Below are 27,640 nucleotides of genomic sequence, written 5' to 3' on the forward strand. Positions count from 1 at the left end.
TAAGTGGTTTTATCATGACATTTGTAAGTGATTGATTTCTCTTATACAACAGGAATTTTCCTCTATTTCAAAGCAACCTCAGACCATAAAGCAACAAATATAATTCAGCTTAGCAGTCCAGTGTTGAAGCATCTCTTAACTAATGATTTGCCGTGTCAGGTAATTATATATCAGAACTTTATTAAATATGAAATCTGATTAGAAGGAAATGAATCAAATTGTAAAAGTAATTAAGATACAAATTAACAGACAATTATTAAGCCACATCTCTACGCAGCACTGAGTTTCTGATTTTCATATTCTGTCCCAAATTATTATTCTGCCTAGTCCCATTGACCTGCAGCTGGACCATCTCTCTCTCCGTACCCCTCCCATCCTTGTACCTGACCAAATTTTTCTTATATTTCATCATTGACTTTGCTTTCATCCCTTCAGCTGGCACCTCATTCCACACTCACACCACTTGAGCTGTAGAGCCCTCCATACCACTCCAATCCAAGTACCTGTCCAACATTTTCTTCAATGTCAAAATCAAACTGACATCCACCACTTCCACACTGGCAGCTCATTCTTTCCTCTCACCACCCTCTAAGGGGAGAAGTTCCCATCATATTCCCTTTAAACACTTCACATTTACACTTAACACATGTCCACTTGTTCTTGTCCAACTAACCTCAGTGGAAAAAATTTTGTTTGCATTTACTCAATCTCTACCCCACACACTTTTGTATACTTCTAGCACATCGAAAGAACATGCAACAACCACATGGACAATCCACACAGACAATGCTCTATGTCAAGATTGATAGATTGAACATTGAGAAAGAAACTATCAAATTGGATACAGATTATGACAATGTGAAGTTATTCATCTTTTTTAAAATTTAAAAAAAAATTTTCACACTATGAACCATACTGACCAAAATACACACAAACATTTCCCTCTTGAATATACACAGTGTCATTTTCTCCCCTTTTTCTCCCCTCCCTTCCCTCCCTCCTTCACACCCACCTCCACACTCACTCAACATTCAACATATATGATACATTAAACCCATTAAACAATGTCATCACACAATGAAAATAAACAAGAAATTTGTGTCTTCTACTTTTACATACTGGGTCATTTCATTTTGTCTTCTTCTCCTTCTGTCATTTTAGGCAGTGGAGGTCCGCAGTAGGACTTCTCTGTTGTGTTCCATGTATGGTTCCCAAATTTGTTTGAATACTGTGATGTTATTTCTTAAATTATATGTTATTTTTTTTCCAATGGAATACATTTATTCATTTCTATGTACCATTGCTGTATTCTCAGGCTATCGTCTAATTTCCAGGTTGACATAATACATTTTTTTGCTACAGCTAAGGCTATCATAATAAATCTTTTTTGTGCTCCATCCAAATCGAGTCCAAGTTCTTTACTTCTTATATTACTTAGAAGAAAGATCCCTGGATTTTTTGGTATGTTGCTTTTAGTGATTTTATTTAATACCTGATTTAGATCTTCCTAAAACTTTTCCACTTTCTCACATGCCCATATTGCATGTACTGTTGTTACCGTTTCCTTCTTACAGCGAAAACATCTGTCTGATACTGTTGGGTCCCATTTAATTAACTTTTGGGGCGTGGTGTATAGCCTGTGTAACCAGTTATATTGTATCATGCGTAACCTCGTGTTTATTGTATTTCTCCTAGTTCCGGATCATAGCTTTTCCCATGCTTCATTTTTTATCTTTATGTTTAGATCTTTTTCCCATTTTTGTTTGGGTTTACAGCTTGTTTCCTCGTTCTCTTTCTCTTGCAATTTGATGTACATGTTTGTTATAAATCTTTTAATTATCATTGTGTCTGTAATCACATATTCAAAATTGCTTCCTTCTGTTAACCTCAGTCTGCTTCCCAATTTGTCCTTCAAGTAGGTTTTCAGTTGGTGGTATGCAAATATGAGTTATACAATATTTGTCCTTCATTTGTTCAAAAGATAATAATTTATTTCCCGAAAAACAATTTTCTATTCTTTTGATCCCTTTTCTCTCCCATTCTCTAAAGGAAAGGTTATCTATTGTGAAAGGGATTAGTTGATTTTGCGTCAATATTAGTTTTGGTAGTTGATAATTTGTTTTATTCCTTTCTACGTGAATCTTCTTCCAAATGTTGAGCAGATGGTGCAGTACTGGTGAATTCCTATGTTTCACCAGCTTTTCATCCCACTTATATAGTATAGATTCAGGTACCTTCTCCCCTATTTTATCTAGCTCTAATCTGGTCCAATCTGGTTTTTCCCTTGTTTGATAAAAATCTGATAGGTATCTTAATTGTGCTGCTCTATAATAATTCTTAAAATCTGGTAGCTGTAAGTCCCCTTGTTTGTACCATTCTGTTAATTTATCTAGCGCTATCCTCGGTTTCCCCCCCGTATACTTAACAGAACCAGAAATATCAATAAAAGAATTACATAAGAAATTGAAGGAATATGGAGAAGTGTCGGGGTACAAGATCAACGCAAATAAAAGTAAAGCAATGCCAATGAATAATGCAGATTTCACAAAGTTTAAGAAAGAATCACCATTTAGATGGCAAACACAAGCAATTTGATACCTAGGTATACAAATAGATTATAATCTAGGCTATCTATACAAACTAAATTATCAGCCATTAATGAAGAAATTACAAGATGACTTAGAGCATTGGAAAGACTTACCACTAACACTGATAGGAAGGATAAATTGTATTAAAATGAATATCTTCCCAAGGATACAATACCTATTTCAATCATTACCAATTCACCTAACACAGAAATTCTTCAAGGAGCTAAAGAAAATAATAAGTTATTCATCTTGAGAGAGAAAAAAAAAATGTCTTAAACTGTCTGAAGCTAGTAAATACTGATTTTGAGAAGCAATTTGGTATGTTGGCTCCTGAATTGTTTGGCCATAACCCAAATCTTCCTTAAACAAATAATAGACAATACACAAGGGGTATTTCCTACTGTCAGGAAGAGTAATCACATTTTTTGCTAAATTAAATCTGACAGTTAAAGATAATGGCAAAACATTAGCGTAAGGAGCTCAGAAATCCACCCCTCGGCAGTAACATTGAAACCAATGTTACACTTTCTGTTCCAGTTTCAACAATTATTTTTTCTTAAGTCAATGTCTCTGAACTTTGGAAGCAGAGAAAAATGTGCAGCAGTTGGATATAGGGAGGGTTTAGTCATTTTTTAAAATGTATATATGGGTCGGCACAACATCGAGGGCTGAAGGGCCTGTACTGTGCTGTAGTGTTCTACGTTGCAATATCTTTGAACTTCTTCCACATCACCTTATTAACAGGAGAGTTTTGTGTTATCTCCAGCAAGAATTTTAGAACTTCAAGCTAGCAAAGTCTCAGTTCCTAAAATATTTCTTTTTCCGTGAAAAGTCATGACACTTTTATTGAATTGGAAAGAGTTAGTAAAGCCCATTAAAGAGCAAAACAAGCACTGCCTCACCCATCAAAATAAATTGCAAGTTTTGACTGGAAATTATTTTAAATATCACAAGGTACAATTTGAAATGGTTGCAAAAGATTGTTGAACTATGTAATATTTATATTTAATCAATTTTGTGTGCTTCAAGAAACATGTAGTTTATAAGAATATGCAAAATCCCATTAGTGAAAAGCCCTGGAATTCCTGGCTAATGTGGGGCTCATCTGCTCTGTTGATAAAGATGGAAAAAGGAAAAGCTCATGGATAGCACATAACAAACATTCCATCCTTTATAATTTCCAATATTATAATTTATTTTGAAGGTGGTCTCAGGCCAGAAACATTGGCTTTAATTTTTTAATTTAGACATTCTGATCAGCAACAGGCCATTTCAGCCCACGAGACCTTGGTGCCCAATTTACACCCAAATAACCTACACCCCCAGTACATTTTGAATGGTGGGAGGAAACCAGAGCCCATGGGGAAAACCAACACAGATCGGGGAGAACATACAAACTCCTTACAGACAGTGTAAGTTTCAAACCCCAGTCGATCACTGGTGCTGTAAAGGCGTTGCACTAACTGCTGTGCCAACCATGCTGCCCATATTAGTAATATATCTTTCCCTCATATGGATGCTACAAGACCAGCTGAGTTCCTCCAGGATTTCTCTGTTTTTATTTACAATTTCTACCTTTCTTTTCCAATTGGAGTTCCTACAGCCAAAGTGCAGTCTTGGAATAGAGAGATGAATACCTCTGATGAGCATGTAGCAGAAATGGGGGATGTTGGGATGAGAGACATGCTGGACAAATTTTGTTAGTTCATGCCTGTAACTGGCTTGGTGGAAGCCCCAGTGATGATCAATAGTTTTTTGATGCCTCACTCCTGTTAAGACTACTGATGGAGTTAAGAGTTCACATAGCACAACTTCAGTTCACAGACGGGACGTAGACTGCAGTCAGTACGGCTGGTGTAAATTTTCATAGGGGATTGTAGAGCTGGCATTTCACTGTGGGAAACATCATGGGAAGTTATTCAAATTATTCATGTTGGAGATGATCAATGTTGGCATTTGAGTGCTGTTTCAAAGCCATTATGATCATTATCTATTATGATGTCTATTGCCATATTATCATACACGACATGGAATTTAGCTCTCCCTTTAGAATCTATTAGTATCTAAATATATCTTAGTCATTGAAATGGTGTTTGAACTCTGACAGTCAAAATAAACTTTGATTCACGTTTCTTGTCAAAAATGCAATGATTCTCCATACCATCAGATGAGAGGTACAAAACAAATGTACATGTCATGGAATAAACATTCATCAATGAGTCTGAAATCAGCTGTACAAAATGAGCTAAGCATGAAAACAACTAATTCTGATATGAAGAAGAGCCCTATTTAAGAGGGTCATGATTTTCCAACATTTCGTTATACTTTTATATATTTCTATAATTTATGTTCTTTCATTTTGAATTAGGTAAGGTTTTGGTATCAAATGTCAGAAGCAGCCAACATGTCTATTTATATTCGGACCACAGCTGGGAACATGGGAATTGCTGCCACTCTCACCGAACCATCCATCACTGGTTGGACTAAACTGGAGATCCCCGTGAAACCCAGTGCAACAGAGACCACGACACCTTTCCAGGTGAGGAGACTGTGGTGATATGTAATTACACCACTAGGTCACCAGGGGACATCCCGGTGACCTTGTATATAAAGTAGTCCAGAGCTACAGTCTAGCCTTCCAGGTTCGTCTTGCAGAGAGACAAGACCTCTTAGTGTACATATTAGTTTATTAAAGTTGTCTTATACTCGCACTGCTAGTGTGGTTATTGTCAGTACAGAGACTAAGCTGGCACTGAACAGAAATATCATGGCTGCATTTGTTCATATTTAATGATCTGAATTTTGCTTTTTTTTGTTTAAGAGAATGTGAAGTTAGGTTTTGACTTACAGCTACCTGAAAATTGAATTATATATATTTTTAGTATTTTAAGGTTGAAACTGCAACTTTTCTGGAGTAAATCGTAGCAAGCATCAGTTCTAGTTTGTTTTGCTTTACTTGGTAAACTTTAAACATTGTCTCGCCATTACATGCTGGCAATGTCTATATCAGGACTCATTGATGGCAAAGTCCCTTGTTCAGCACTTGTTTAGGGGAATTGAAGAGGAACATGGACGTGTTGCTCTAGGAGAATCTATCAATGGGCTCCTGAAACAACACAGACTTACTCTCACAGAACCCCACTGAGAGGTCTGGAATCTGAGCATGGCCCTCTTCCTTAAGTCAAAATTACCACCAACATCCCACAGTCCTCATACAATCTCCAAGTTTTTCCTACTCTACTTTTTCCCGGGTGCCATAGCTCCTGAACTTTTGCTCCCACTCCCAGCATCTAATTGTTCACTACACAATGAACAGAACAGAACAGTACATTTTTTTCCCCACTGCCCTATGATTGCAACCTCCACCTTCTCCTCTCCATGCATACACATACCCATGCCCAGACACACACAGTGCATGCACACGCCACCCACAGTACATGCACACACCACCCACCTCGATACACACACACACACACACACACACACACACACACACACACGCACACACACACACACACACACACACGCACACACACACGCGCACACATGCACACACGTGCGCGTCATTATATACAGAATATTATATGGTATTTCAAGCTGTTACATGAAGCAAATATCTACTTGATCTTCAAACAATTTAAACTCCAATCTTGCTTCTGTCAAGAAAAGGCTATCATTTTTTTCAGGAACAGAAAATATGCTAAGTAAAACAAACATACCTCCCCACCTACCAAACACTTCAATTTAATCTCTTCTCTTCCCAGAGGCACCTTCAGATACTCTGAAATTGCTTTCTTTGCATTGTGCATTTATTCCATGGTTTGCTCTTTCTTTAAATGTGCTTGGCTTTGTTTCTTGCTGCCTACTCCCTCATGTTTAATTACTGCTTTTATTTTCCCTTTATCCACATTGACAAACCCACTGGGATCATGTTTGATAAAGCAGTTTTGCAAAGGTTTATTGATATGAATGTGTAACTAGAAATGGCAAAAGGCTGAATCATTAAGAAAGAGTATGTAAACCTTCATGATGTGATGTGGAAGAATATGAAGAGTTTTTCTTACAAAATTAAAAATCAAACCTAAGCAATTATTATGACTGCACAAAACAGGTAGTAATGGGTGAGTCTGCCATTCACTTTGCTAACCTTCATCAGTTTCCAATGCCAACTACAGCATTCTGAAGTGAAGAACAATGTACTAAGGACAGAGAAGACTATGGGAAATCTCACCAATCTCACAAATCACAGAGGAGGGGGAAGGGTGTAGCGTGGATAGAAGCTCTCACAAATAGAGGGAGAACATATGTTTTTATTAGCTTATAACTGAGGGTAGGGCCTTACAGTAGAAGGGTTCTGGGTTTAGGCGAGAAATGAGGGTTATATATGGGCAGATGGGGATGGAGCCAGCCATCTGCACAACACACCACCAGGGAGTCCCAGTTCACTGCAAAGGGGAAGGGGAGGAGCACAGGCAAAAAGGTTAGAAGTGGATACAGGTGGGAGGATAGAAGGGAAAAGAGCTGAGGTGATAAGGGGAGAGGGCAGAGGGTAGCTCTCTGACAGGAGAAGTAAGAGAAGGACATGAGGCAGGGATAGGAAAAGAGATGAGACTGGGGGGAGGAGGGGCAATAGAAATTGCAGGTCGAGGTTCATGCTATCTGTTGGATACTGCTGGGACAGAATATAAGGTGTTCCTCCAATTTGAAGGTGGCCTCGGCTTGGCAGTGCAAGGTCTTGGACAGACATGTGGCAATGATGTGTTTGGAGACCTTTGCTGTGGCAGTGGACAGAGTGAAAGTACTCAACAAAACAATCTGGGATTAGGAGCATAGTAAAGGCTGATAATCCAGGAGTAGGTGTCTACTCAGCCTTTCAACTCTAGTACCTGTGTAGTCTAAGTGTCTCGACAACAGGATAAAATTAAGGTAAATCTCTGGTCAAATTAGATGAGGTCAGAACTGAAGAACAAACAAAACACTGCCAGTACTAATAAGTCATGAGGGCCCTAGATAAGGCAAACACAGCAATTGCAGGACCACATCCAACTATCTACAGAGCTGCTGTTCCGCCACTGGTGTAGATTCATGGGGAGTGAGGGAGCAGAGATGCAGCACTCCTGCAGGGTCCAGCCATCCAAACTACAGCCATCCAAACTCCGCACAGGATTTGAGCCGACGATGGTTTTATTTGAGATCCTTCAACCGCGGGTCTGCGCCCAAGATGTTGGCTCCTATTAATTGGCAGCAGCCTCGAGGGGCTACAGACTCTTGGGAAGAGGAGGACCAGGTCACCAGAGGATGGGAATATCACCCCTTTCTGAGAAAGAGAAGCAGAGGAGATGACCCGCCGGGGATAGTGATCTTGGCGGCTGACCAGTGAGCGGGTTCTGCAGCTGAGAGACCAGTGCATGCTGCTGACTCGAGGCGAGGACCTGTGGAAGCTGTGGGCTGCTGGAGTCTGTTGTTGGGAGACTCGCGCCAGGCTGCGGACTTCTGGAGTCTGGTTCGAACTGGCTGCAGGGGTATCAGGTATCGGAACCAGGTTGCAAGGAGGTCCCAAGGGCATTGAAGGTTTCCTAACTGTGCTGGAAGTTCAGATTTGGAATTTGGGTTGCCAGTGATTTGGACTGGACGCTGTGTGGCTGCGGGGGCTGCGGGGGCTGCGGATGTGCTGGAGGTAAATCTATGGAAACTCAGTGACTCGGGGGGGGTGGTGGGGATGACTCGCTTTTGCTTCACTCTCTCTGACTATATGTTTGACTATGCGTCTGACTGTAAGACTGTAAGAGGTGCTTACACAATTCTAGCTGGTAGCGAATCTGTCCGCCTTGCACAGAAAAAAAGAAATTTCATGCACTGTTTAAATACTATACTAAAAAATTGAATTTCAAATCTTGATCATTAACTCACAAAGCTTCTGTTCCTTCTGCCATGTTGCATGGTGGATGTGCAACATCTTAAAATTGTGCTGAATTGTTATCAAGTTCTCCATCTGCATTTTATAGACCCACCACATCTACTAACAAGAAAGACCGGCACAGCAGATGCATAAAACCACTACTATCTGCATCTATTCCACCAAGTCATGCATTCATCGTTCCAGCATGTACTGATTCCTTCATCAGCACTCATTCTATATCCTGAACCTCTCTACCCAACGGTGCCATGGACATACCATCGTCAGGTTGAATCACTACTGTATGCTTGAGGACTGTTAGAGAGGGCCCTCACTCATAATTCCTGCAGCCTCCAACCCCAGTGAATAAGAAAAATCAATGAATATTTAAATCACGGTATGACGAGCAGGATTGTAAAAGTGGCGACTTTGCAAATAATTATGCTTGATTCTCGAGAACGTAGGCTGACCAATTTTTTTCTCTTTTTTTTAAAAAATCAGATTATTATCCAGGGCATTGTTTTAGGAATACCCAATGCATTTATTGCAATTGATGATGTCAGTTTAACCCCAAGTTGCACTGTATCCAACACTATGGTCCAGGCTTCCATCACAGAATACAAAGGCAAGTATTTATCATCAAGATGCAGAAATAGTTCTGCCCTTGTTTTCCTTGATGGATTGTGGAAAGTTTCTCTTTCAAGAGCATGCAATTTAAAATGGATCAGTTGTAGTTATCAAAAAGAAGTGATAAAGCCATTGAGTGATATGGGGAGAGCGATGTGAAGGCTAAGTTTGGGCTGTTAAAGTACCTGCATGATCAAATTGATAAATATAGTGAGATGCTCCTGCTCCTGTTTCTAATGTTATTTTGTCTTATGTCACCATATAACCTCTTACAGCACAGAACAGGCCAGTTCGGCCCTACTAGTCCATGCCGTAACAAATCCCCACCCTCCTAGTCCCACTGACCAGCTCCCGGTCCATACCCCTCCAGTCCTCTCCTATCCATGTGACTATCCAGTCTTTCCTTAAATATAACCAATGATCCCGCCTCGACCACGTCTGTCGGAAGCTCATTCCACATCCATACTGCCCTTTGCATAAAGAAATTTCCCCTCATGTTCCCCTTATAATTTTCCCCCTTCAATCTTAAACCATGCCCTCTAGTTTGAATCTTCCCCACTCTTAATTGAAAAAGCCTATCCATGTTTACTCTGTCTGTCCCTTTTAAAATCTTAAACACCTCTATCAAGTCCCCTCTCAATCTTCTACGCTCCAGAGAAAAAAGCCATAGTCTGCACAACCTTTTCCTGTAACTCAACCTTGAAATCCTGTCAACATTCTCGTGAACCTTCTCTGTACTCTCTCTATTTTGTTTATATCTTTCCTATAATTTGGTGACCAAAACTGTACACAGTACTCCAAATTTGGCCTCAAATTTGGTCTTCTTAGTTTTGAGTCAGATCATTAATCATTCTTCTGTGGTCAGTAGTTATCTGGCATATGAAAATATTACTAAAACAACCACACTTAAATCCAAAATAGTATGGCCTTTATTTTGTCTTATCTCCAGAAGGAAGACATTTGACCATGCAAGCTACAGTTGGTAACATGCAAGAAATTTCTACCACATAACTGCTAAGTTAATTTGAGGTGGAATCAGGGCCCATTAAATCCAACAAATAAAACTGAAAATGGTGAAAGCACTCAGCAGTACACATGGAAAGAGAAAGAAAATTCAGAGTTCAAGTGACCTTAAACGTTGACTCAACATCTTTCTCCACAGGTGCTTCCTGGATGATTTCAGTGTTAGCACCAATTTCAGTAGTTTTTTTTTGCATTTCCAGCATCTGGAGTCTTTTGATTGCCAAATCCAGCAAACACTTATGCATAGTTAGAGGATGATTTATTAGCAAGTTTTAAAGACCAATCATGCTGGAAATAACCCCCAGTTTAGGATTTCATAGATGGTGTCACAGCACAGACATGACAGAGTTGAGGTGATTTTTTTTTCTATTAGACCACCACGAGTCTTTAGTAAAGTGTTCGAGCAGATGGTCAGAATCTTTCAACCCAGATAAAAAAAAATGTTATGTGTCATTTGGGTATCATGTTCAGCATAAACATCGTGGGCCAAAGGGCCTGTTCCTGTTCTGTTTAGTCCGAGACTCAAACCAAGCATTGATTACAATATCAGTCACACAAATTCCTTTCAGAGTTTCAATGTGTATAAGGCAACCCACAAATAAGTTAAATCTATAAATATTATGAATAATCTGTTACCATGAATCATTAATATCATAGAATCATACAGCGCAGAAATGGAATCCTCAGCCCAGCATGTCCTTGTTGAATGTTTTTCTCATTTATAGCTAATCCTATTTGTCCACGATTTTTTTAGAGTGTCCAAAAGGCATGGCTCACAAATGACTCCATTCATTGCCAAGAATTTATCCACACATCAAGTGTCAAAATAGTCGAACTGTGTATGATGCCTTCCTAGATTTTCTGCGAGTAAACAGCTTGCACACCAAAACTCTGATTTCTGGCAGCAGTGAGAGGGATGTGCACCACGTGACCTGTGTGCCCAGCAGGTGGGAAGCTGATTACTTCAATGGAAAAGACTGCCGATGCTGGAATCCAGGGCAACCTGTGAACCCATTAGCTGTGCTGTTGATATTGGGGCAAGGTTAACTGCACTGAGGTGAATTGCATGTAGACTAATGGGAAAAGTGATCTCAATTTTGACTTTGAGAGCAGTGAAAATATTTATATTTGTTTGCTGCTTGAGAATTGCCAAGCCAAGAAGTTCAAATGTATTATCATCAGGCTGTCCATATACAACCAGATAAAATAGCATTTCTCTGGCCTACTGTGCACACACATAGCATGATAATAATCACATAAAGATATGATACAAAATAAATATACATAAATATTTTGGAATAATTTGGTCATTTAATTTATAAAAGATGCAAAGTTAGAGGATATTGTTCATCAATCTCACTGCCTGGAGGAAGAAGCTATTTCCTAGCCTAGCAGTCCTCATTTTGATTCTCCTACACGTACTTCTTGATGGTCGTGAGTCAAAGATACTGTGTTCTGGAAGAAAACAGTTTTCTTTTATACTTTGATCTGTAGCGGCCCGCTACCCGTGCCGCAACCCAGTACACGAGAAGGCCAATGAACCCATTGACAGCGCAGACCCCGCGGGGTCCAATGACCTTCATCTCAGGTGACAACCTGAATGGCGGAAAAACAATGAGCAATGGCGGGAAGACCGAACAAACCGAAGCCGGTGCTGCTGTGACATCACTCCTGTCATCAGCAATGGGAAGAGAATATAAGCAGAGCTGCCAGTGGAATAAGTCAGTCTTCGACTTCGACTTCTTGGGTGTGTGTCCTTCTTTCCACACTTCGTGGTAGCGTGCACGCTAAATTGGTGATCCTGGCAGGTCCAACCCCCAGTTGGACCCGAAGGTGATGGACTAAGTGGCTCTTCATGCTGTTTTGTTGAAGCTTCCAATGTGCTGGGAGTTGGAGGCACACGTGTGGTTCGAATAGTCGGAGGCCCAGTTCCAGCTTCGACAGATCAACGCCAAGGACTACATGACAAGCTTGCTCGACCAGGAAATGGCAGCAAGGGTAATTGACTTCTTGAGGCAGCCTCCAGTGCAGGGCAGATACGATGCCCTCAAGGAGCTATTAAACCTGCACCTTTGCGCTCTCACAGTGTGAGCACGTCGCCTGGTTGTTGCATGCGGACAGTTTGGAGGACAGGGCCACATCCTCCCTCATGGCATGGGCCTTGCCTGTTCTTCAAGCAGATTTTCCTGGAGCTCATGGATATCTGACTGTTGCTCACTGATGAGGACTTCAGCGATGCCAGAAAAGTTGCAGCCCGGGCAGATGTGCTCTGGAGATCAAAGAAAGAAAATGGTGTTCAGTGGGGCAGATCGCTAGGCCCTGCACACAGCCAACAATAAGGCCACAGCAATCGGAGAGGCGAGTGGACCCTCCCCCCACCTGACCCAACATGGCTGACCGTCATTAATGGTGGCTGGCCAATGTGACAGCATCCTCCACATATGGGATTGTTTGTCAGCAAGGTGCTTACTCGTTGACACCAGCACTGAAAGTGTCATTTCCCCCTCGGCCTGTGATACCTGGAACAGCAAGCCGGGCCGGGCCCTGAGGCCAGTGAACAGCACCAGGATATGAAGTTTTGGCATCTGCACCGACCCCATCTGCTTTGACAGCAATCTGTTCATGTGGGCATTCACGATGGTGGCTGTGGTGCAACCGCTCCTGGGAACAGACTTCCTGTGAGCCCACTGCCTGCTGGTAGACCTTAAAGGTCAGCATTTGATGCATGTTAGAAATTTTCAAACAATGCCTCTGGGGAAAGCTAATGCTTTCCAATGCTCCCCACCTCGACTAATTTATTCCCTTCATTTGTGGTGCCACTGTTTTCCTCCGCCAAACCAAAACACGAAGTAAGGCACCACATTCTCATCGAGGGTTGCCCCGCTCCATGCCAGGATGCGCCACCTTCCCTCCGAGAAGCTCACCCTCACCAAGGAGGATTTTTTTTAAATGGAAGAGGTGGGGATAGTGCGATGTTCCGACACCCCCAAGAGCCTCACATGGTACTGAAGGCAGCAGGAGGGTGGAGGCCATGTGGTGACTCTTGTTCCCTCAATGAGGCCACCACACCAGACAGGAAACCTGTCCCCAATATCCAAGACTTTATTGCTAACTTTCAAAGAGCACAGAAATTTTTAAAAGTAGACCTCATCAGGGGCTATCATTAGATCATGGTCCATCCCGATGACATCCCTAAAACTGCCATCTTTACCCTATTGGATTCTTCAAATTCCTGAAAATCCCCTTTAGACAAGAATGCACCGCAAACCTTCCAGGATCTCCCATTTGTGTTCACCTATGGCAACTATGCACCCGTCTGCAGGAATTTGGACTCACTATAAACCCTGCTAAGTACCAGTTCAAGTTGGAAACGATTGACTCTCTGGGGTATCAAATCAACAAGCACAGAGTGAAATCCCTGTCTGAAAATATAGCGGCCATTCAGCATTTTGTCAAGCCCCATACAAGAATTTGCAAGAATTTGCCAGTATGATTAACTTTTATCACTGATTCATACTGGCAGCTTCCAACATCATGCATTCCATTTTCGCACTCATGGCAGTGAAAGGTAAAGACATTACATGGGACAAAGAAGCCTTGGAGACGTTCCAGGAGGCCAAGAATGCACTGGCCAATTTCACCCTTCTGGTATACCCCAGGCCAGAGGCGCTAACTGCTCTCACAGTAGACACCTCCAGCACAGTGATAGGGGGCATACTGGAACAATTCATTGAAGGGAAATAGTAGCCCCTGACCTTCTTTAGCAGGCACCTCTGGCCACCCAAAGGTGGCACTGTCACCTCAAATGCACTGTCCTTGGGAGCTATTGGTGCTGTACCTGGCAGTCAGGCACTTGAAGTACTTTTTGGAAGGTAGACATTTCAGGATCTTCTGAACCATAAACTGCTAACATTTGACTTCCATAAAGTGTCCGACCCATGGTTGGCCAGGCAGCAGGCAGGACATCCAATACATTGCAAGTAAGACCAACATGGTGACCGATGCACTGTCCCACTCAGAGATCAGTCCTTCTAAGCCCTGTCCCAGGGAAATGACTACTCCGCCCTAGCCAGGGCATAGCCCGGAGTTCCCAGCATACACACTGGCAGTTTCTGTGCTGAGGCTGAAGGGTGTCACCATTGGACCTGGTAACTGGATGCTACTCTGTGACGTCTTCACCAGCAAACATTGCCCCATCGTGCTGGCAGTATGGAGGCGGCAGATTTTCGAGACGGTGCACAACCTGGCACACCCATCCATCAGATCTTCTGTTAAGATTGTGGCCAGTAGTTTCTTCTGGCATGGCTTCTGGAAACAGGTCATTCCGTGGGCCAAGACTTGAATGCTCTGCCAGATGCCCAAAGTGCAGACACATGTCAAGGCACACCACCCCCCCTCCCACCACTTCAGATTTTTGAGTCAGTGTGACATAGATTCAGCTACATCCATATTGACGTTGTAGGGCCACTACTGGTCTCCCACGGGGTGAGCTATGTCCTCACCATGATTGACTTCTCCATGAGGTGGCCGGAAGTGGTCCTGCTGGCTGACACAATCACCAAGACTTGTGCCAGGTAACTTAATAACACCTGCGTTGAGATTCAGAGTCCCGGAGCATATGACCTCCGATAGAGGTACACAGTTCACTTCGGAAATCTGGGTGGTGTTGGCCGATTTACTCCACCATACCACGGCTTACCACCCTCAGGCCAACGGGTTGGTAGAGTCGTTCCACAGGCATCTAAAGGAAGCCATGATGGCTCAGCTCAAGGGGCCAAACTGGTCACACAAACTACCCTGGGTCTTCCTGGGGATCGGCATCACACCGAAAGAACACTTCAATGCCTCAGCAGCTGAGATTGTGTACAGCATGCCATAGGTGATACCAGGGGAGTTCTTCATTGCTGCCAAGGATCGAGAGGACCTGATGGCCTAATTGACTAAGCTGATGGAAAGATGGGTACTCTAGCACCTCTGCATGTCCTCAAAGACCTGTACATACGCTCTTGTTCGGAGGGGGCACACGGCACACCTCTGCATCGGCCATACGAGGGGTCGTATAAAGTAGTCAGACAAATGGGTTGATGTGTGGTGGATATCGGCGGTAAGGAAGAGACTTTTACCATAACCACCTCAAGTCATCACATCTGGACATTAGCCAACTGGTCTCCACTCAGCCCGCGATGCAGAGGTAGGCCACTGAAAGAAGCGAACAGCGCTCCAATCGCCAGTTCTGGGGAGGGGGGAGCGTGTAAAGGCCCACTAATTGGGATGCGACCCAGTACTCGAGAAGGCTGATGATCATGGCGACCCCGCGGGGGCCAAGGACCTTCATCCCAGGTGACAACCTGCACTGCGTGAAAACAACGAGCAACGGCAGGAACGCCGACCAATCCGAGGCTGGCACTGCTGTGACATCAGCAACAGGGAGAGAATATAAGCAGAACTGCCTGTGCAATAAATCAGTCTTCGACTTCTTGGCTGTGTGTCCTTAAACACTTCACAGTAGTGTGCTCGCTATAGATCCATATTTAACCAATGGACCCAGTAAAATGTTGTTAATAGAAGAAAGGGGAACCCCAATAGTCATCTTGGACATTCTATCATCCTCTATATTGTCATCAGGTCTGTTGCTCTCTATCTCCCATATCATAAAATGATGCAACCACACTCTCAATTGTCTCTGCAAAATACCGTCAAATTGCCTCGCTCTCCTTAGGATTTGTATAGGTCGGTGGCCGCTGCTGTGCCTTCCTGACTAATGAGGAGGTATTGCGGGTCCAGTACTTTAAATTAATGCCAAGGAGCCTTGTGCTCTCCTCACGCTCCACGATGGAAGCATTGATGTATAATGGAGAGAAGGCAGCCTTCGTCTATCTGAATCATTTCCTCTGTCTTGTCCATGATGAGACTCTGGTTGTTGTTCTTGCACCAATTTTAGCCCCTCTCTGTAAAGCAACACATCATTGTTGCTGCTGCCAACAATGATCTGTTTGAACTGAATCTCGAAGTGCAGCCATGAGTTTGCAGCATTAACAGTAGCAGGCTGAGCCCAAAGTTCTGAGCAGTGCCAGTGCTCAGCATGGGAACTTGCTACCAACTTGCTACCAACCGGGATTGACTGTGGTCTTTCCCATCAAGAAGTCACAAATCTAGAAATGCAGGTGCCTGCACTGCTCTCAAATTCATTCATCCCATTCCTAGAAAGGTCTCTTGCTATCTGAGGACTCATTCATCCCATTCCTAGAAAGGTCTCTTGCTATCTGAGGACTCATTCATCCCATTCCTAGAAAGGTCTCTTGCTATCTGAGGACTTAGACTCATATGGATTTTTTTCCTCGGCAGGGAACATTCCAGTTTTAATGAAGTGCCTTGCTTTCATATTTGGAAGGAAGGATTGGGCTGAAGTCTATTGATCTCACAAGAGAAGGAAAACAGAGTGCTCATATCCCAGCAAAACATTTCCTGGGCAAATTTCCACTTCAATAACCCTTTGCACAAGTAGGCTTCCCAGGCATCACCTACACCACCCTCCCTCCCTCCTTCCTACAGGCTAATTTGTGGTGCATGGTCAATGTTCCTCAGTAGCTGAAAGAATTCATGCCTTATTGACCTGTTTGGAACTACCTGTATTGTGTGAATCAAAGTGGTGAGCTAAGATGCTCAGAAATTTGATCCATAATACCTGTTATTCCTTAAGTAGAATGATACTGTACAAAGGATAGCATGGGACAACATCTTTTTTCAAAAGGTTTGCTTCCTGAAAGAAAATGGGGATTATGATGGACAATTTCAAGCTGAACGTTTAGGTATTTTCAGATTTGCTATATCACATAGGAACTTGGAGAAACATTAAATTAACATCCATTGAATTTAGCATGCTGACACATTGCGTTAGTTCCCCTGACTTACAATGCTTTGCCACTGATCTTTGTTTGTACTCAGCATCTGATGCCTCTCGTGTCAGTGTCCAACAATAGTCATTCAGCATTGATGGATTCCAGTTCCCTGATACCGCTTTTATTACAATGACCCGGTGAAACTTTTCACCATGTTTGTCACTGACTGCACCGAGATCAGTAGGGAAGAGGCCCATATGCGAATGCGGAAAATGAATATTCAATGATATGTTGCTTTTCATGGTATTATATGCTTGAGGTAAACTTAAAATATGACAGGAAATCACAAAAATAGGTTATATCAAAAAAAATGGCACGTGATTGGAAAATCTTAAGTTGATTATCATAATCAGTGGTCCAAAATCCATAAAATGCACACAAAAGTGTTCAGAAAGCAAAATCTTCATTGACAATGTGTAATTATTGTGTTTGGGAATTGATTCCATAAAACGTCGTAAGGTTATTTTTTACATTAGGCAGGGAGGTTGCAACACACCAAGTTCTAAAAAGGAGGTTCAATTACAGAGTCTGAATTGTCATACCCTGTTATATCTGCAACAATTCTATCTTGAATTTAACATCTTTGACCAGATGATGTTTGCACAAGAAGGAATGAAAGCAGAAGCTTGCACAAGAAAATAACATTGCCATGGTTTTGTCTTGCAGCTTCCTCGTGTAACTTTGAACAGAATAGCTGCGGCTGGTTTGAGAATGTTCCCAATGACAACTTTGATTGGATCAGAAATTCAAACAGTGCCTTGCCTTCACATATCAAGAATCAGGCCCCCACTGAGGACCACACCACCAACACTGAAGATGGTAGGAGTTTGGAATTCCTTGTGTCATTCTGTCAAATTTAAAGCTCAGTTACTTTACAATAGTCCCATGTAGCCTAGGACATCAACATTCAGCGATCTCTAAAACCACTCATTAGACAATCTTTTGTAATTTCCAAAAAGAAGTTTCCTAATTAGTTTCACTTAAAGGTTTATCAAATTCTTAGAAATGCACAGAAGAAGCAGAGGCCATTCATCCCATCATTTTAATTCCATTGGAATGTATAAACCAGCATTACAAAGTATTGAGTAAATTCTGATCCCGAAGTTTCCACTGAGTGAACTCACTTGAGTAGAATAGAAATAGGGGAATGTTTATAATTGGAGGATCGATCACAACTGCTGAGACCAAGACTGAGAATTCTCAGGAGTTTGCTGCCTATAAGTTAATCATATTATTGTGCATGAAGGAGATCTTGTAAATGTAGGGAATAAATCCAGTTGTCCAGGGTGCTTGTTGGATCAAACAATGTAGATAACGACAGGGAGGAGGTCCTGCTGAAAATCCATCTGGCTATAAGATATAGGACAAGGAAAAGGCCACTTGGGCCATCAAGTCTGCTCTGTTATTCCATCATAGGTTTATTCACTCTGCTACTGAGCGCCATTCTCCTGCCTTCTCCCCATAACCTTTGATAACCTGACTTTTCAGCCACCTATCAATCTCTGCCTTAAATACACCTGGCCTCCACATCCACCTGTGACAGCAAATTCCAGAGGTTCACCACTCTTTGGCTGAAGAAATTCCTCTGCACTTTAAATGGATGCCCTTCAATCCTGAAGTTGTGCCCTCTTGCCCCAGATTCCCTTACCATGGGAAACCACTTTGCCACATCTACACTGTTCAGGCTCTTCAACAATGGAAATGGTTCCTTGCGATTGCCCCTCATTCTTATGAACTCCAAGGAATATCGTACAAGAACCATCAAATGTTCCTTATTCAAGGAATCCCTTCATTCAAGGAATCATTCTTTTGAATCTTCTCTGAATTCTCTCCAATCCTTTCTTTAATAAGGAGCCCAAAATTGTACCCCGTTCTCCATGTGAGGCCTCACCAGCCTCAACATCACATCCCTGCTTTTATATCCTATCCTCTAGATATAAGTGGCAACATTGCCCTCTTCACCATCAACTCAATCTGGAGAGTAACCTTTAGGATAACCTGCATGAGGACTTCCAAATCCATTTGCAGCTCTGCATTTTGAATTTTCTCCCCATCCAATTAAAGAATAGTAGGCAGCAGGTTCTATCTTAAGAAGCGAGCCCTTCAGGAGAATAATCCCTGGATTATTGATTCTAGTGGTGTGCAAATGGAGAGATCTCTGGAGGATTCACATATGACGAAAGGAGTTTAGCAAGAAAGACGGCAGGTGTTGGGGTCGAGTGCAAACACAATTGTACTGGAGACACCTGTTGAATTTCTCCAGCACATTTGTGTGTTGCGTGTGTTTGGAGGACTGGTGTCGGAAGAAAGGATTTTTCTTTTTCTTGCCACACTGCCACTTTCTGGTTTGGGAAGAGCTTTGGCCATGTGAAGAATCCCAGATAAACTGGGGTAGTATCCAACTCCTAGAAGAAAGAGTCAATAGGGAAGTGGCAAATGTTTGAAACTAATGGTAATGGTGTGGGGAGGGGTGCAAGGGAAATAAAGGATATGGAAGCAGCTTACATACAGCCAAAATGGAAGAAAAGAAAAAGGAAGAAAATAATGTAAGAGAAGTCACTGATGGTAAGGGAACATTCAGAGCTTGGGAAGAGAAATCAAAAAGGATGGTCAACCATAAAGTAAGAGGAAGTTGTACTTATTATGAGTTAAGCGATGTGTACAGCATTATGTACAGTACCCATAAGAAAACAAGGCAGCTGGAGACAAACATTCATTGGGGAAAACAAGCATAGACTCATGGTCATGCAGCATAAAAGCAGGCTATTCAGTTTGTCATGTCTGTACAGGTTAGCAGGCTAACCTACTTCACAGCCCTTGAGTTGTAACCTTTTGTGAGGTTTATATAAACGTTTGCAATGTGATGATGCTGCAAAACAATGACCTTCGTGATGTTCATGACAATACATTCTGATTCTGAACCATCATCAACACATTGTAAAATAAGAGGACCCAGCAGAGCTGACCACTGCAACACCACCATGAAGAATGCCTTCCCAGCAATCCTATGATCGCACTTTGGCAAGTCTGATCACCTGGCTTTACCACACCCAGTGTACAAGCAGAGACCGAGGACTACAGCACCAGTGATGAAGTTGGTGAAAGTATGGTCGAGAGAGGCTTAGGAGGACTGCTTTGAATCAGTGGACTGGATCATATTCAAGGACTCTTTGTTAACTTTTCAATGAATATACCACATCTGTCATCGACTTCTTCAAGACCTGTATGAGTATGTGCCACTGCACACATACTGCGACTACCCCAATCAGGAGCCGAGGATGAATCAAAATATTTGTAACCTTCTCATGGCGAGGACGATGGCATTTAAGACCGATGATTCAGGTCTCTAGAGTAAGTTGAGTACACCCTACAGAAGGCTATCTCAGTAGCAAAGAGGCAACTCCCGAGGGAAGCTAGAGACAGTCAGACACTCTCCAGTTATGGCAGGGATTGCAGGCCATTAAATCCTGTAAGGCTAGGCTGACACTATAAATTTCTGTGTTGCTGCACTACCTGATGAGCTGAACACTTTGAAGGAGCAAGCATAAAGGAGAAGTCAATGGTACCAATGAAAATCCCTGCAGAAGCTGACAACCCTGTGATATCTGTCTCTGAGACCATTGTGAGAACATCTTTCAGGAGGGTGAACCCTCGAAAGCTGTCAGGCCCTGATGACATACCTGGCTGGGTGCTGAAAATCTTGCCCGCCAACCAGCTGGAGTCTTCATTTTCAATCTTGTTGCTATTGGAGGCATCAATCATACTGGTGCCAAAAAAGAGCAGAGTAAGTTGCCTTAATGACCAACACCCAGTAGCACTCACATGGCCAGAACTAACTCACACCAAATTAAAGATCTGGACCTTCTGCAATTTGCCTACAGTCACACTCAAGCAGATGTAACATTCTGCATCGACTACAGCTCAGCTTTCAACACCATCATACCCTCAGTACTGGTCAAACCTGGACCTCTGCACCCTTCTCTGCAACTGGATCCTTGACTTCCTCATCAGAGAACTCAGTCAGTATGAATCAGACAGTGTCTCCTCATGGACAATCAATGCAGGGGCACCTCAAGGATGCTTGCTTAGCCCACTGCTCTACTCACTCAACAACCATGACTGTGTGGCCAGGCACAATTCCAATCCCATCTACAAATTTGTTGATGACACCATGATTGTCAGCAGAATCAGATGGCAATGAGGAAGTGAACAGGAGTGAAATAGATCAGTTAGTTGAGAGATGTCACAACCACATCCTTACACTCAATATTAGCTAAACTAACGAACTCATTGCGGACTTCAGGAGGACGAAATCAGGAGGACATGAACCAGTCCTCATCGAGGGGGTCATTGGTGAAAAGGGTTAAGAACTTCAAATTCCTGGGTGTCAACTTCTCTGAATGTCTCTCCTGAGGCCTGGAAGCCGAAGCAATCAGGAAGAAGGTTCGTCAGCAGCTAAATTTCATGACATCACCCAAAATTCATGAGGGGTTTAAAGAGATTTGGTAAGTAACCAAAGACTCTTGCAAATTTCTACAGGTGTACTGTGGAGAACATTCTGACTGTTTGTATGTATGGAGGTGCCAATATACAAGAAAAGACCACAGAGAGTTGTGAGCAGCATTGAGCATTAGTCTTCACTCTCTTAAGGATATCTACAGCAAACAGTGGCTTAAGAAAGGAGCCTCAAGGACCCCCACCATCTCTTGACATGACTACCATCAGGAATGAGGGACAGGATCCTGAAGATGAACACATAGAGTTTCTTCCCCTCTGCCATCAGATTTCTGAATGGAAAGTGAGCAACAGACACGACCTCTCTTTCTCTTCTTCTGCACTAATTTTTTAAAGTATGTAATTTATAGCAATATTTGCACCTGTAATGCTGCCTCCAAACAACAAACATCAGGACATGTTCATGACAATAAATTCTCATTCTGATTCTGAAATACTTCTCCGGAATTATGGATGCATATATATTTTTCATTTTAGGACACTTCATGTTTATTCTGACTAACAAGAGCAACGTATTTCAGACCGCGGAACTGACCAGCCCAAAATTCACTCAATCTGGAACAGGATGCTCAATGTCTTTTTGGTACGAAATAATTTTGCTTTCAGTTTGGCCTGATAGAATGATGAGATGCTTACTTTTGGAAAAAAAATACATTAAGTGTCTTCTGCCCCATAATTGGTTCATCAATTAAAATCTATTGAGTTTAATTTGATTTTATATGCATTATTTACAAACCTAACTGGAAGGGAATATATTAAGAGTAATTTTTCATAAGCACTCACTTAATTACACATGTAAATTATACCCTTGCACTCACTGGATTATACATTAGTTAAAATCACATGATATTATCATTAAACTAGATTGTTTTTGAACTGACTTTAATCTTAATATTGGTTAATGCTGCAGTTTGGGGCATTTTAAATTGTTGATGAATTTATTTGTTGTTTTCTAATGGCTACAAAGGTATTATAATTACGGCCAGGCAGTGGGAGCAGCGAAGATGTTCCTGGAAGTTGATGGTATGAAGAGTCACACTGTCGTTTGGTGGACTTACAACATTCAAAGCAATCGATGGCTTCAAGGTTTTGTCCAGCTCGGGCGCTTAACACAACCCTTCCGTCTAAAATTGGTGAAAGTCAGCCTGGGGATTTACAATGGCGTGGCAGCCATAGATGACATTGTGTTTGCCAACTGCTCCCTCCCATCTGCTGTAGAAGACTGTGAAGGAACAGATTCCTTTTGGTGTGAAAAAACCAGAGCTTGCATTGACCAATTACAAGTATGTGACCTTGTGGACGATTGTGGGGATGGTTCTGATGAAAACAACTGTGGTAAGTGGAACTTGAGAACTATTTGTTGACCCACGCAATGTTGGTATCCAGTCAGCATTTACTGCACATTTCTAAATCCTTTAAGTGATTTGTTTGTTGGACTATTTCAATATCGTTAAGTCAGACACCCTCCTAAGGTTCAAATAGTCATATGTTGGGCATATTGAGGAAACTACAGCCCTGACAGACATTGGAAAACAGGATTTTTAAAAAATATTTAATTTACAAATTTTAAACCACACCAGTAAATGCATTTCATTCAATAAATAAGTTTCAAAAATTTTACATGTGATATACAAAATCCCCCTTCCTCACCAAATCCCCCCCCCCCAAATGAAAAATAAGCACTGGAGAATGTCAAGGGAATAAACTATATATATCTTAACATTTCAATACTAGAGGTTAGCAATAAATGAGGTCTTCAGAGAGTCTGTTAAACATTCATACCTATATTTTGCAAATATGGGCACTATATTTTCCAAAATATGTGATATTTATTTCATGAACTACAAGTAATCTTCTCAAGTGGAATGTAGCTATGAAGTCCCACATGATAACTCTCCATCCCAAAGTCTGTGTCTGATTTCCAAGTTGTTGCTATATACTTCCTAGTGTTACAGAGTTCTGTGTGGTGTATTGGCCTATGTGTTGTGTGGTTTTGTGTTGGAAGGTGACAATTTGCCTTTGAAAGCCAAGGTGAAGGTGGACTGCTGAGCGAGTGGGAGACAGACTGGGCATGGGCAGAAGATGATCTAGAAATTTTTGGACTTGGAAGACAAACCATCACTGGGTGTGGCTGTGGAGTGGAAGGAGGGCCAAGCATGTGTCATTGTCTGGGGGGGGCAATTTAGAATGTTGGGCATTTTAAAAGGGATGAACATTCCGAAGGCAGCCAGAAGGATCCAGACCAAGCCATTGTTCCTCTCTCTGCAACAAACACAAGAAGACAACTTCAAATTTTGTGCTCTCTCTCTCTCTCTCAAAGATCTTTGGCTTCAGTTTACCAAACAAACTGAATTTTGTTTATGATCTTTGCTTCAGTTGAGATCGAAGTTTTGTGAGTCTTGTGTGTTTTGTGTTTGTTTTGTGTCTAAGTTTTTCTGTGGGCTGGTTGGAAATATAACTTAGACTTTAATTACATATGTTATATTTAGGCTGGGGAATTTATTAGTTTTACACTGTTACAGAAATTTGCATAATAACCAGTGGGCATTGTTGTAAAAGGGGGGATTTTGAATTACAGTTTGATGGTGAAATTTTGTTAAGAAAGTAATTGTTCATCTGTACCCCTGTGTGATATGCCTTCTTTGTGGTTGTTGGTTTGATCCTATAACACTAGAAACTGCCAAAGCAATTTGTACAAATTCAATTTGATACATAGTTAGTTTCAATTTGGTTCTTATAGCCATAATATTACCTAATAAAAATAGCATCGGATCATGTGGGAGCTTAACCCCCATTATTTATTCCAAAAAAATGTCCAACTTTCAACCACAAATGTTTAACTTGAGGACACTTCCAATCAGAAGTCAAAAATGATCCAATCTCTCATCCACATCTGAAACACATCTGAAAATGTAGGGTTCAATCTTTTTAACTTTTGAGGAGTCAAATATAACTGATGCAAAAAATTATATTGAACCAATCTATATCTAACATTAATAATTTTGTCATATCATTTCATCCAGTCTTTCTCATCTATTTGTCTTTTCAAATCCACTTCCCATCTAATCAGAAGCTCCGTGGTTACCATTGGTCATATTAATAGTTTTTTGTATGTTTATATTGATGAGGTATTGAGAAGTACATGCTTAATGAGAAATCATGATTTGTAAAATATTGTTCATTTACTTGCATATTTGTTCAGATTTAACATTCTTTAGTTCAATTAATATTTACCAAAGACAATACATTCTGAAGTGAAGCTTGTAAACCAGGCAGCTGTACAACCAAATAGACATTAACCCTAGTCTGATAGTGGAACAAAAACATATAGATGTCGGAAATCAGAATCAAAATCAAAAAAATATGGATCACTCGGCAGGTAATGGAAAGAATTGATGAAAATGGGTATCTAGAAGGAAGGTGTGACCCTGTTCCTCCTTCTTAATTCCTTCTCTTTTCCCTCCTGGTCCTCGCAACTTGCTGTCACCCACACCTCCACTGTCCCTCCTATCAAAGTTCATTTTCCTCAGCCCTATGACTCTTCCGACCATCAACTCCTAGTTTCTTACATTATTCCTGCATCTTTCCTCTGATCCATCTCCTATCACATGCCAGCTTCTGCTCCTCTCCCTATCCCCACCTTTTTAATCTGACTTCTGCCCTCTTTCTTCCTCATCCTAATGAAGGATTTTCAGCTAACTGTTGACTGTCTATCTCATATGTGAATGTTGCCTGACTCCATTTAGTTCTGTGGGTATTTGAGTGAACCCAGCAGCTTGTTTAATGCAAACTATCTGGGCGGCACAGTTGGCATATTGATTAGCGCAATGTTGTTGCAGCGCTAGTGATCAGGACTAGGGTTCAAATCCTGCGCTGTCTGAAATTGATACATTCTTCCCGTGTCTGCATAGGTTTTCCCTACGGGCTCTGGTTTCCTCTCACTTTTCGGAACGTATCGTGGTTTGTTGGTTAATTGGGTGTAATTGGGTGCCATTGTCTCATGTGCTCAAATGGCATGTTACTGTACTGTATGTCTAAACTTAAAAAAAATAATAATAATGGCATGAGCCCAACCACCCACAAAAAAGGTGACAAGTATTTGGCTTTGAAAGGTTCCAACTCCGGAGCTTCTGGGGCTTTTGGTTTTCTGCCTCTGTTTGCTTCTGAAGTTATATTAATGGATCTACTTACTTTGAATTGTTCTTTGATGAAAAGTACTCAGCTGCACTCAAAATTTAAATCCATTCAGGTAAGTTGTTGCATTCAACCACTTATTTCAATATCTGAACCAAATTACATATTCACCTACAAGTGGGCAAGAAGATACCTGTAGAATATTTCCTGTGGAATTCAAAATACAAACTCCATGGGAGTTACTGTCTAATGACTCTCTAACTTGTAACCATCTGGAAGAGGAAGAGTGGCAGCAGGCATTTGTAGTTATCTCTCACCACAGATTTCTACTTTGGTCACATACTGCCCTCAGTATATCCCTGTTCATTCTACACAAAATCTAATGGAGCTCAACAGGTCGAATAGGATCAGTAGTGAAAAAGAATGGTTAAAGTTGCAGGTCAAAACCCTCAATCAAGACAGGTCACTGTTCTTTCATCATCACTGGCACAGACTGCTGGACTCTTTATCTAACAGCACTGCAGGTGCTGACAGATTGTAGCAGTTCAAAATGGGGTTGATTAGCAGTACTCTCTCAAAGGCAATTAGAGAAGGGCAATAAAATCTGGCCAAGCAAACAACGTGCACATCCTGGAAATGATTTTGTAAAAAATATAATATGTTGATGGTGTTTTGTTTTATTGCATATTGCATACAATTTGAAATGACAGCTTATGTTTTTTTCTATGGCCTGTTGTTACAAGAAATTCTTACATTGGCTGATATAATGAACAATGTTCATATTGTTATGGAGGATATTAGAATATTCATAAATGTTAAATTCTGTGCCCAGTCTACGAATTGCCTGATACCTGGTGAACTTGGAGAAGTGAGATTGGACTGTGAATCAAAGAAATTTCCTGAACATATACATATTACGTACCGGCACACTTAGAATTAGAAGGGGTTTAAGTTTGGTTAAGTTAATAGTAATGTTAATAGTAATAAATTTGATCCTGTTTTTCTGTTGAAAGAAAATTAAAAGCAACTTTTATTTAAGTAACCATTGTCTTGGTAAATTTCTATTGCTGCTGGGTCTTGGGGTCCTCCAGGCTCATAACAAGATACAGATTTTAGTGCTTATGTAAAGAGTCAAGTATTGATGTCTTTTTTTTGATAGCACAAGAACTCCTCTGTAATTTTGAAAATGGATTTTGCAACTGGCAGCAAGCTAAAGATGATGATTTCGACTGGACGAGGAATATGGGACAAACCTCGACACTTAACTCTGGGCCATCAAAAGACCACACATTAGGAACAGCAGAAGGCCACTACCTTTATATTGAGGCATCTGATCAACAGTTTGGAAATACAGCTACACTCCTCAGCCCAATCCTGGATGCCACTGTCAATCATGGCAACAAGACCTGCATTTTCCGCTTTCATTTTCATATGTTTGGAAAGCAGATTTTTAAACTGGCAGTGCGTAAAAGAATCTACCGAAATACGAAGGGGGAACAACTTTGGGCAAAATATGGTCAACATGGTGAAAAATGGCTAAAAGAGACTCTATCTATCAATAGTTCTCAACCATTTCAGGTAAGCATTATTCAAGAATGAAAAGTATTTCAGGATAAAAAAAGCAATGTTCTGTATATTTGCTTAATTTTCAGAATTAGAAATGTTTTTATTGGCATTTAAACTTCATGATTTTTGTCAATGAAATCTTACTACTGATTAAACTCGATGAAATAGCATTATAACTGAGTTGTACAGGCATCAATAGAGGAGTTATATTTCACAAATCTCTCTATTTTGCCCTCTGCCATTTGTAAGATTCAGGACCGCCCACCTTGTGCTTTTCCATACCTTTAACAGTAATGCACCCCAAGACATTTTGCTGAAGCATTATCATATACTGATGTCAAGTTAGAGAGTAACTATTTTGGCAGATTGTTCAAAGCTGGTTTAGAAAAAAA

The 27,640-nt window shown here is 41.4% G+C and overlaps 1 protein-coding gene across 1 annotated transcript in view; it reads left to right on the forward strand.

Moving 5' to 3' along the window:
* The window catches only part of malrd1 (MAM and LDL receptor class A domain containing 1), a 318,021-nt gene that overhangs the window by 61,512 nt on the left and 228,869 nt on the right, over positions 1 to 27,640 (forward strand). Inside the window, exons 8-14 of the mRNA XM_069914667.1 lie at positions 53 to 159; positions 4,957 to 5,127; positions 8,986 to 9,109; positions 17,700 to 17,852; positions 22,026 to 22,131; positions 22,516 to 22,883; positions 26,842 to 27,260. Coding sequence (XP_069770768.1) covers positions 53 to 159; positions 4,957 to 5,127; positions 8,986 to 9,109; positions 17,700 to 17,852; positions 22,026 to 22,131; positions 22,516 to 22,883; positions 26,842 to 27,260 — 1,448 coding nt within the window. The remainder of the gene's footprint in view (positions 1 to 52; positions 160 to 4,956; positions 5,128 to 8,985; positions 9,110 to 17,699; positions 17,853 to 22,025; positions 22,132 to 22,515; positions 22,884 to 26,841; positions 27,261 to 27,640) is intronic.

The sequence above is a fragment of the Narcine bancroftii genome, chromosome 1 (genome assembly GCF_036971445.1).
Source record: "Narcine bancroftii isolate sNarBan1 chromosome 1, sNarBan1.hap1, whole genome shotgun sequence".
Classification (NCBI taxonomy): Eukaryota; Metazoa; Chordata; class Chondrichthyes; order Torpediniformes; family Narcinidae; genus Narcine; species Narcine bancroftii.